The sequence below is a fragment of the Haliotis asinina genome, chromosome 7 (assembly GCF_037392515.1).
Source record: "Haliotis asinina isolate JCU_RB_2024 chromosome 7, JCU_Hal_asi_v2, whole genome shotgun sequence".
NCBI classification, from domain to species: Eukaryota; Metazoa; Mollusca; class Gastropoda; order Lepetellida; family Haliotidae; genus Haliotis; species Haliotis asinina.
This window is the reverse complement of record NC_090286.1, coordinates 1,845,553-1,857,723: the sequence shown is the minus strand read 5'-3', so window position 1 is coordinate 1,857,723 and position 12,171 is coordinate 1,845,553. Positions and strand designations below refer to the sequence as shown.

General features: G+C 39.6%; 1 protein-coding gene across 1 annotated transcript in view; it reads right to left on the bottom strand.

Annotated features, from left to right (window-relative positions):
- Positions 1–12,171, bottom strand: part of LOC137291164 (multiple epidermal growth factor-like domains protein 10) — a 31,855-nt gene that overhangs the window by 7,867 nt on the left and 11,817 nt on the right. Inside the window, exon 3 of the mRNA XM_067822454.1 lies at positions 11,529–11,663. Within this exon, the coding sequence (XP_067678555.1) occupies positions 11,529–11,663 (135 nt within the window). The remainder of the gene's footprint in view (positions 1–11,528; positions 11,664–12,171) is intronic.

The following is a 12,171-nucleotide window of genomic DNA, read 5'->3' as shown; positions in this document are numbered from 1 at the left end:
GGACCCTAGCTGGATGTACACCATCCTTTCATCCGCTGGCGATGGTACAACGATTAAGCCAAAATTTAAAATAACAAAATAACTACTGTTAAAAAGAATGGTTGAGGTACATTGGTTTTGAAGGTTTGGTGATTTACGTATCCTCACAGGTCTATAATTTTACGATATTTTAACTTGCTAGTTTATGCTATAATTTATGATACAATAGCATATATCTATTTACAAACCATATTGTTCAAACTTGATCTAATAATCGTATTTCTTTAAAAATAAAAAAAATATATTAGATTATTAGAGATTATTACCTTTTCCAATCTGGACTGACAACCAGTGTAGGTGTAGCCGATTTAGGTTTTTTTATTATTTATTGATACCTACTTCTTTTGCATTAGATCAGATAGAACATCTGATGATAGATCTGTAATCGAGTATGGGATCAGAACTGATGTAACACATTTGTTGAGTGCTGCCATAGCAGCAAGACCAACCACTGATTTACAAGAAATGGCAACATGGTCGAGTAACCAAAGACGTCGATGTCGTATTGGCCAGACGTTCATTATATAATTCAATAATTTCAATAAAAAATGGATGTTTACAAGAACGATTTTGATAGCCAGAAGGATCTAAAAAGAAACGCATAGTCGATATGTATTTTTAAAAAGCTACTAAGTATTTATTGTGTTCAAACTGTCGTCAAAATATGTAACAAAAGTGTTGATAACATTGCACTGTGAAAAAAAATTGATTTTACATGACAATGTCAATTTTGATGAGATTTCTCACAAGGATTAAAAAGGCATCGCCACTACGCAACAGAAATCACCATACAGTTGAAACTGTGCAGCAAAGAGCACGCACTGTCTGGCAATAAAAATCCAGATTACTTTCGGAAATTGGCATTCGTCTTGAAGGAGTTTCAAGGTCAGTCAGATTACCAATCTTCTGTTCCCAGGCGTCGGAATGTTAGTCTCGGCATGATAACATGGCTTGCAGCTCTTTGCAACCAAACAGGTATAATAAATGATTGTTCTCGTACAGGCAGACTGCAGACCAAGATCGGTACGTCCGGGCACTGCAGTTGCGTGATCGTACTGCCATGGTTGAGACCATCCCTGGACCCATCTATAAATAAGGATGTGTATGGAAAGGGGACATGTTTTGTAGCTCAATGCCAGCAGCAGAAAGGAAAGGTTTCGCTCTTATACCAAGAGGTGGAACAAGAGAAAACCTTTTGTTTTACAAATCCCCATTAGCAGGATTAAAGCAAAGTTGACTCGTTAGCATACATAGTTTTGTAATATAATGTAAAGCTACTTTTATTCAGCGCTTGTTAAGGAATGGCTAACTGGCTCGATGTAGACACTGTCAATAGGAGAACTTCTGAAAATCCTACAAGCTCATACACCTTGATGTATAGTATCTAATAGTTTTAGGTTGCTTTTGCAGGTTCTGCCATTTACGATGGAGCCATAATCAAATTCCGAATGGACCTGTGGTCTATATAAATGAGGTTGGGGGGGGGGGGGTATTTTGGTTCCCATGCCATTTTGAATTAGCAACGGCTTTTATCAGATCAACAGCCTTCAGGCATTTATTTTTACAGGATGTAATATGCGACTACCAGGTTAAATTGGAGTCTGAAATAAGACCTAACTCCTTTACAACTTTAATAGGAGTTCAGAGTGAGTGAGTTAATATTTAACGTCACATCGGCAATATTGCAGCCATATCGTGACGAGAGCATTTATTGAGTAATTAGGATAATACAAATGAATTAATAGCACTTACATTGTAAAACCCTGTCGACGAAGGACAGTAAAACTAACTAGAATATCACAGGGTAGAATGTAAAACTAGTGAATAGACCTAAAACAATGCATCTATAGAGGACAGTACAATATAAAAATGAGCTATAGGTTGCCAACAACTGAAGGTAGATCACCATACTAGGGACCATGGGGACTTACAGTACATTTGCTTCCTGCATGGACCCTAGTTGGATTTACATCATCCCCTCAGCTGTTAGCAATTGTAGACAAATCTAGCCATAAACTAAAAACACACTTATTCTACGATTAAAAAGATGGAAAACTGAAATTTACTCCAAATGTTTTTGGACTTATGTACCCTCTCGGGAGGACAATAATTTTACGGTACTTCAACCCCCTTTGAGGGTACAGCCACGAACGATTTGAGTTTCTAATTTAATCTTCCAATTTTAAAATATTTATCTATTTACAGTTCAATTAACAAATCTAATTCCTTTAAAAATGCAATAATTAAATGAGGGCTAATATTGCTAAAAAGATCCTTCATAGTTTGTGAATTAAAATACTGATCCCTTGTGATGGAATACTCAACACAGTCAAGCAAGATATGCTTGACTGTGATGATTTCATCACAAGGGATGCAGAATGGAGGATCCTCACCTTTCAAAAGGTATTCATGAGTATATCTCGTATGGCCAATACGACATCGCCTCAAAATGACCTCCTCAAATCTGGACTGACAACCCAAGTGGGTATAACCAATATAAGGTTTTATTGCATGTAATTTATTTACACCCATTTGGGTGTCCCACCTCTTTTGCATCAGATCTCGGATATACGATCTAATTGTAGCTTTATAATCAGTGTATGGAATAAGAAGTGGTGTCACAGATTTGTTGAGTGCTGCCTTGGCAGCAAGATCAGCCATTGTGTTCCCGGAAATGCCTACGTGGCTGGGTAACCAACAAAAGACGATGTCGTATTGGCCAGTGGCAAGATCATTATGCAATTCAATAATTTCAATTACAAGTGGATGTTTACATGAGAGGTTTTTAATAGCCTCAAGGCAAGAAAGAGAGTCTGAATAGATTATATACTGTTTATGTATAGGGTGTCTTTCAATATATTTAAGAGCCGTGAGTATCGCGTTAGCTTCTGCAGTAAAAATAGAGCTGTTATCTGGAATTCTAGAAGATATTGTTCTGGTTCCTATGACAGTGGCACTAGCTACTGCACCACCGTCCTTGGAACCATCTGTAAATAAAGGTTTGTAATTGCTATATTTAGTTTTTAATTGATTATATTCTTGTTTGTATTGTAATTCATTAGTTTCTGATTTTTTATATGAAGTTAATGTTAGGTCAACTTGTGGCCTAACCAACTGCCAAGGAGGAGAAGAAAGAAGACGCGAGGGAGCTATGTTTTCCAGCTCAATGCCGGATAAAGAAAGAAAGGGTTTAATTCTGTGCCCTAGAGGTGGAATAAGAGAAGACTGTTTGTTATATAAATCCTCATAAAGAGGGTTAAAGACACAATCAAATGCCGGGTCAGATTTGTTAGAGTATAGTTTTGTAGCATATTGTAAAGATAATTTTAAACGTCGCTGAGTGAGAGATGGCTCATCTGCCTCGACATAGAGACTGTCAACGGGAGAAGTTCGAAAAGATCCAAGACATAATCTTAGACCTTGATGATGGATAGAATCTAACATTTTCAGGCTGCTTTTACAGGCTCCATCATATACAAAGGAACCGTAGTCAAGTTTGGAGCGAATGAGTGATCTGTATAAGTGAAGTAGGGTGGTTTGATCGCCTCCCCATTTTGAGTTGGAAACAACTTTTAACAAGTCGAGTGCCTTCAAACATTTAACCTTGAGGGATTTAATGTGCGGCAAGAACGTCAAGTGGGAGTCAAATATAAGACCCAGAAACTTGGCCTCCTTTACAACTTTAATAGGTGAGCCGTTTAGATACAGTTCAGGGTCCTTATGTGGTTTATATTTACGGCAGAAATGTATACAGTTAGTTTTGGACTTAGAAAATTTAAAGCCGTTTTCCAAACACCATTTATTTATCTTGTTTAGACACAACTGCATTTGCCGTTCAATAGTATGCATGTTTTTACCTCGACATGAAATGTTAAAATCATCCACAAAAAGTGATCCATCAATTGAATCATTTAAAATCTTGGATAAACTGTTTATCTTGATACTAAAAAGTGTTACAGACAAAATGCTGCCTTGTGGAACACCCTGATCCTGATTATAATGATCAGACAGGGTAGAACCCACTCGAACTTGAAACTGCCTGTCTTGTAAAAATTGTGATATAAAAAGGGGCAAACGACCCCTTAAACCGAAGTCATGTAAGTCCTTTAAAATGCCATGCTTCCAAGTTGTATCGTATGCTTTCTCGAGATCAAAGAAGATCGATACTGCATGTTGTTTATTTACCAGAGCATTTTTAACAAAGGATTCTAATCGTAGCAGATGATCAATTGTACTACGATTTTTCCTGAAACCACACTGAATATTTGTTATAAGATTATTGGTTTCAAGATACCATGTTAATCTATTGTTTACCATTCGTTCCATGGTTTTACAGACACAACTTGTTAAGGAGATTGGTCTGTAGTTAGACGGATCAGTATGATCCCGGCCAGGCTTTGGAATAGGCACTACAATTGCATTACGCCAGGAAGGTGGGAAATTACCTGAAGTCCAAATTTGATCAAAAATTTCTAAAAGGATTTCCAAACACGATTCAGGCAAATGCTTCAGGAGCTGATAATGTATGTTATCAGCCCCTGTTGCTGTATCATGAGCTTGCTCAAGGGCAGTATGGAGCTCATGTAACGAAAATAATTCGTTATAATCTTCACCGTTGTCTGAGTTAAAATTAATCCTTTTCTGCTCTTGTTGTTTCTGATATTTTTGAAACTCAGGAGCATAATTAGATGATGAAGAATGTTTGGCAAGTGTTTCGCCAATTTTATTGGCTATGTCATCTTTATTAGTTAATACATTATCACCATCCTTTAGATGCTGAACAGTCGATTTATATCCTTTACTTTTTATCCTTTGGATCATGTTCCACACCTTTGAAATTGGCATGCGAGAATTTATTTGGGAAATATAGTTCCGCCAAGACTGACGCTTATTCTGTTTAAACGCACGTCTAGCCTTGGCATTGAAGATTTTAACTCTGTTTAAATTATGGACCGTCGGATGTTTGCGAAAATATTTTTCAGCTTTCTTCCTACTTTTTCTGGCCTGTTTACACTCGTTATTAAACCATGGTTTGCGAATGTGTGGAGTTGCAGAGGACTGTGGAATTGCTCTGTCAGCTATTTTATTTAGAAGATCTGAAAACGACAGTATGGGATCTTGACTGTTCCTGAAAAGATCATGCTTCAAGTGTTCAACACACAGTGTTTCATATAATGACCAGTCAGCCCTGGCGAAGTTCCTTCTAGATACAGGTGGATCATCACCAGGATTGTTTGTTTTCAGAAGGGTGGGGAAGTGATCACTCCCACATAGGTCATCATGGACCATCCATTCAAATTCAGTATACAAGTTTGAATCGGTAAGTGACAGATCCAGGGAAGAATATGTTCCCGTAGCTGGATGTAGATACGTGGCGGAATCGTTGTTGAAAATGCACAAATTATTATCGGAAATAAATTCCTCAAGGATTTTACCTTTAGTATTAGTGTCGGCACTTCCCCAAAGCGGACTGTGTCCGTTAAGGTCACCCATGATGATAAATGGCTTTGGGAGTTGATCATACAGGTTTTGAAGATCGGACTGTCTGATATTAGAAGACGGAGGGATATACAAGCTGCACAGAGTCAATGCAATATGCAGGGTCAGTCGAACAGCTACAGCCTGAAGATTGGTAGTAAGTGGAACAGGGCTGTGTATTATACCCTGTCGCAGTAAGATAGAAGCACCTCCTGTTGCTCTATCTCCTGGGGGAGAAAAGGAATGGTAATCACTGTGTTTTCTTAAAGTGAAGTTATCTGTAGATTTTAAATATGTCTCTTGGAGACATATGGCTGACGGTTGTAAATCTTGTATCAGCAATTGTACCTCACTGAAATTATTTTTTAGTCCTCTGCAATTCCATTGCATTAATGTAGACAACTGAGTCATGGCGCCTCAATTGGTGATCTCTCTCGTGAATGTGAGGAGGATAAGCTTCTCCGCCTATCTTGTGAGGATGGAGTTACCTCCATAGCCAGAGGTCCAAATGAGTTTTCAAGAGGAACCTCTGGAACTGTGGGGACAACAGGTAGTTTATCCCTATTAATCTTTTTTCCTTTCTTCTTTTTAGATTTATCGATGGCTGGTTGCAAAACAGTCTTTTGAGATGATGACTCGGATTCAGTTTCATCAGTCTGAGAACCAGATGTAGAATGAATAACAGTGGCAGTAGGTATAGTGGCTGAAACTGAAGAGATAGGTGTTGCCGTCTTGACCCAAGACAAGTCAGTCTGAGATGCAGTAGAGGACACTACCACAGAGCAGTTCACTGCCGTAGCGTAGGTAATGTTTGAAGGAGTAGAGGTTTGATTTAGCATTTTTTTGGCATCCATGTATGAGACATTTTTCTCGCATTTAAGTTTCATAATCTGAGACTCACGCTGGAACACAGGGCACGATTTTGAAGAAGCGGGATGTGCACCATTACAGTTTGCACACTTGTAATCTTTCTTGCAGTCAGACCCGTCATGACTATCGCCACAACGATAACATACGACAGAGTTCCGGCAAGAATTTGAGCCATGTCCAAAATGCTGACATTTGTAACATCGCAGTGGACTTGGGATATACACATCCACTCCGATATTGAAATAACCTGCTTTGATAGATGTTGGAAGTGAAGAGCGGGAAAAGGTCAAGAGATAGGTGTTAGTTTTTGTAACAATGCCGTCTTTCTTAAAGGTGAACCGTTTCACTGCTGAAACTCCCTGATCTTGTAGCTCTAAAGCAATGTCCTCTTCAGACATATCAGCAAGGCAACGTGCCCTGTCACGAATAATGCCACGGCATGAGTTTAATGTTTTATGTATAGAAACACGAACCTCTACATTTGCAAATGTTTTGATGGATAACAAATTTAGAGACTGTTGTTTCCGTAAACATTCCACCAAAAGTGAGCCACTACGGAGACGAGTAACATTTTTCACCTCACCACAAATACCAGATATAGCCTTTGAAACGGCAAAAGGGTTGAGTTTAAGAGGAAGAAAATCCGCAGCTTCTATCACAAGAAACCGAGCCCATGAATCTATATTTTTCTGAATTTGCTCTGTGGGGTGATCTATTTCGTCAAGACGTCTTTTCTTTTCATGACGAGATGAACCAGCTTGTTGTTGAGCCATGATGAAAAGAAAATAATTCAGCATCCTTGCTCCCCACCCACCATGGAGTGTCAACAAGGACGGTGTCAAATAGCATCGGATATCCTAGATGCCGACACCAGGGATACAGGGATGCTATACTCTAGTGAGTAGGACACAAATAGCAACATTTGTATACCATATTAAATGCCAGGGTGGTTCTGCCCGTGACAAGAAATTGGACACATGTTGAATCTGGAGGTCAACGTCACCAGATTGGCCCATGAGCCACCGCCTTCTGGCACGGGACTCTAGGCAATGTAATTATATTACAGAGTAGAACACACAAACGTAAAGTTATCAATAATTTAAACATTGCAAATAAAAAATGTCCAAGACCCAAATGATAATGTACTGTGCAAATATAATCACCATGCACAGGGCTTGGCGTGACCAGCCGATTGGTCGAACCGGGCCCATTCGACCACCCGTCTAGGTGAAGTCAGGGCCAAAGTGGTGTGTTAGGCAATAGCAACACGGTTCCAGGCCCCTATTGCCCTCAACCACCAGGATCCCCTCCTCCACCGACACAGGGCCGCAACCCACGGCTAACGGGTTGGTGGACCAAATATACCCCCGGGTCCACAACGGGGGTGTTGGCGAGCTCTTGGCGTTACCCAGCACCCACCACGAGGAGGTGGCTCGCCACGGGTGCCAATAGGAGTTCAGAGTCTTTTTGTGATTTGTACTTTTTGTGAAATGTATACAATTATATCTTTATTTACAAAATTTAAAGCCGTAATCAAGACACCGTTGTGTATTTTGTTTAAACACAACTGCAGTTTTCTTTCAATAGGATGGTTAGTTTACCGCGACTAGAAATATGAAAATTCATCCACATAAGGTGGTGCATTAATTGAATCATTTAAAGCCTTGGATAAACGATTGATCTTGATACTGCCCCGTGGAACACCCGGATCCTGTTTGCAATGATCACATAGGGTTAACCCACAGGGACTTGAAATTGCAAGCGGCCTCGTAATCCAAAGTTATGGAAGTCTTTTGAAAAAACATGTTTCCTTGTGGTGTCGTATGCTTTTTCAAGATCGAAAGAGATCGACACAGCATATTTTTCTTATTAATTATGTCATTTTTTAACTAAGGATTACACACAAATGGTGTTTTACGAAAACGTTTTACGATTGTGTATATGTTATCAGGTTATTGCTTTCATTGTACCAAGTCGATTATTTATCATGCGTTCTATGGTTTTGCAAACGCGGCTTGTTAGTGAAATTGGTCAGTATGACCTCCTCCAGGTTTAGGCATGGGAACAATAATAGCCACGCGCCACGAGAAAGAAATTGTTCAGATGTCCAAATACAATCAAAACTTTGTAATAGTGTCTCTAAACATGAATCTGATAAGTGTTTCTATTGTTGGTAATGTAAGTGTAACAGGGCTATGGATAATATTCTGTTTGCTTAGGATCGGAGACCCTCCAGTGGCCCTATCATCCGGAGTTGAAAAATAATGGTATGCATTGAAGTGGCTCAGGTCAAAAGTATCCGTCAGTTTTAAATATGTCTCCTGCTGACAGATTGCCATTAGGAGTGTTGGACAGGTTCATGAACAACTGGAATTGCTCGCAATTCTGACGTCCTGTTACTGATCTGAATGCATTATGAGGCAGCTCAGAATTCTATAACGGTTGATGTGTATATTTTAAAAAATATATACATCGCATAGATGTATTTTCGCGCATTAATTCTGCTAACCTATATGCGTCGCCAGAGGTCATACCCACAAATGTTTGATGTGATTGCTATCGGGAGATATGAAAGTTGATTGAAGCACTGTAATGTTCGCATTCTGTAGATGCTGAATAAAGACATGCGCCGTGATAGCAATGGTATTATCTCCCTCAGGTGGACAATAATCGTGACTATCTGTGCCAAACTGCAGTTAAATTGCCCTGGTGAAGACAACGTTACATTTCTGCGTGAAGGATACTGCTCTCACATCACAACAATCTATCGGCGACACAATGGTCTACAAAACATTGGTCTATGGCGGCCACGTAGTCTTCCGTCATGGCCTAGGAGCAGAAATATTGTTTTGTTTTTTAACCATACAAGTTGTTTGCAGATTATAGAGTTGCACCAATATTGAGGAGAGATGTAACGATAGTTTTTCATTTAGCTACAAAATGCTAATGACCGCCGAAAAACATATTTGCTATATTATGTTGTTGTCTCTTTTTCTGCATTGTTATTTGTTTCATCTGTATTTGAATTCGAACTTACATGTCTGAAACATCACCCAGAACACAATAACAGCATTTCTGCACACTTTGCTGGTTTATAGTGTGCGTGAAGGAACTTTTGAGAAACGTATGCACAAGATCTCTATAAAACTGATGACGCTTGATCTCGGAAACATTTTCAGTCATTAACTTTTCATTATAGTCATCAACTGACTCGGCAGTCAGAAAAACAAGCAACTTTGTTCTCACGATAATCGTGGAAATTACTTCCCGCCAAGAGAACAACTTCATTATATACATCCCATATGGATAACTTAGAAGGGAGCGCCTAATTCACCGTATCAACTGTCGTATGATATATTTCTGGGCTAGACTCCTATCTAGCAAAGTATAAAGGCTGTCAAGAATTGTATACCAAATGTTATGTATGAAACCTGTATAAACAATATCAGTCCAAACTGATGAAATCTGTGGAAACCATTTTAGTAAAACTGGCTACAAGCTGTCTTTCCCAATGAAATACACATTATTATCTCCTTACGGTCACATGACATAGCAACCCATGGCGCGCGGAGATTTCGAATTCTTCTAAGGGTACAACGTATCGCGTATTGTAAACTGAATATGTCCTTGAAAAAAAGTTCACATGTATCCCTTTCTTCTTAGCTCTTAAACTGCTCTTGGTTAGAACGTTCTGCCAACGTTTACGTATAGAAATAGGTAGATGGCACACAGTTCTATCTGAAGAAAGAATGTGTGACCTCTGCGTCACGTAGGATGATGGGTGGATTTCACTACGTTTTTCTCGGCCCTTTATTCAAGCATCATGGGAAAACTTATATCCCAAATCAGTGCGTCACAAAGCCCAATATCGACAGATTTAATGATTCGTTTGACTGTAAACGAATCATGTTTCAAAAAAAGCTGTGTATATTTTGCAGAACTACTATGAAAACTGCACGATCTTCCTTGTAAACCGATGCCAGAAGATTAGTTCTGACCCAGCAACACCGACGTTTACGATGGAAGGAGATCGTATTGGAGGGGCGGAGTAATGGTATGGGGTGTGATTATCACTAAAGGATGGAAGCCACTACACATCATTGATGGTAGCTTGAATGGGGTGAGATACAAGGACATAATTGTGAACGTTTATGCAGCAACGTGGCCCAGGTTTGCTGTTTCAGCATGGCAATGCCAGACCTCATCAGTTGACGCGTGATTCCACAGAGCCAACCGTTGCAGTAAAGGGAGACAGCCGCGTCTCTCGTCAGCAAATGTCTGCACACTCTGATGATCCTCACGTGGTAGTGACCGGACATGCAGCAGTGTCTCACATGATCTTACATGATAAGGAGGAATCACGGTAAACACCCAGTTCTTGATAGACGTTTTTGATGTTTTGTCTGCTGACCCAACAGATCAAAAGTACACTTCCCTAATCTGGATGATGGCCCGAACTGAATCACCACCTTTTTGTCTGAAGTGAATTTCAGACTGTCCTTTTCCATTACTTGCAGTTGACCTTTTCATGAAAGGTCAATATTCCGCGTTACATTCGAAAGTTGTATGGCTACCAGTGTAAATACTAGGTCACACGAGGTATGTAAATAAATAGCAAGCTCCTGTCCGTTCTATGAAGGTTCCTACTTGTAAACACAAAGTGAACATAAATGGAAGCAAAGATTTCGATGTAGGTATCGAGATGTACTTTTACAAAACTGAACACAACGCCTTCAAGCAACGGAGGAATATAGGATTGCACGTGATGAACACAGAAGTAAACGACTGTGCACCTATAGGGGAGACAACCGGGGTGATGACAAGCACAGAGAGTGCAGTCAGGGACGAAAGACAAGCAAAACCTTAAACATTACAGTTTCATGAAATCTAACCAATGTTGTTTCCAAAGCAGCATTTTGAATGTCCTGGACAATGTTCCTGGATTCAAGCATGATCTATAGACAGTCCCCAGATTCAAAGTTGAAAGCAAAGGTTAGACAATTGGTAAATTTCTTTTGGAAAAGGAAAACATCCCCCAAGTCACATAATATTGCTGACCATATTGGTGACTAGTTAACATTATGTTTGTTGCAACACAGGTGTCATACAAGAATAATGCCAAGACATAAGGCACTCCATACGTTTGTGACAGGTTGCTCCTGACCAGCCTGGAGAACATTTTCCTGGGTCGCACCCGGATGTAGAATGACAATGTCCGGGGAGACAGTGGCACCGGTAGCCACACTGGAATCCGTATGTGCCAGACAAACAGTCGCCTGCAACAGAAATATTACAGTGAACTTGAAAGAAACATATTTCTTTGTAGAGGCTTTACATCAGCTGGTCGTAAAGGGCGCATTGTCTCTTATCACTTAATGGTGATCCTAATTTACAATTTACAACTTGGATCGTGTTTGAACAAATATTTCCATGCACATAACACACCTTACATTCATCAGGAAATACGATTGAAGTAAGAATACAGCAATATACTAACAACAATGTGTCAACACTAAAGAACGACCATTGTCAATTATCTGCCAAAAGAATTCAGTGTAAGATTCAATGTGATTCCCGTCACATAAGCTAATCATCATGATCAGTATCACCGCCCCTGTAATTGACTGTTTCACACCTTTACCAATTACACCTGTTTGGTCGACACTGTGGTGGATTTTATCGATTTTAGGGATTTCGGTGTCACTTCCCTTCTGACCCATTCGTTCCTATTAAGATAAGATGTCCGAACAATGTAATGACTGGGGAGCCCATAGGGAAGGCAAA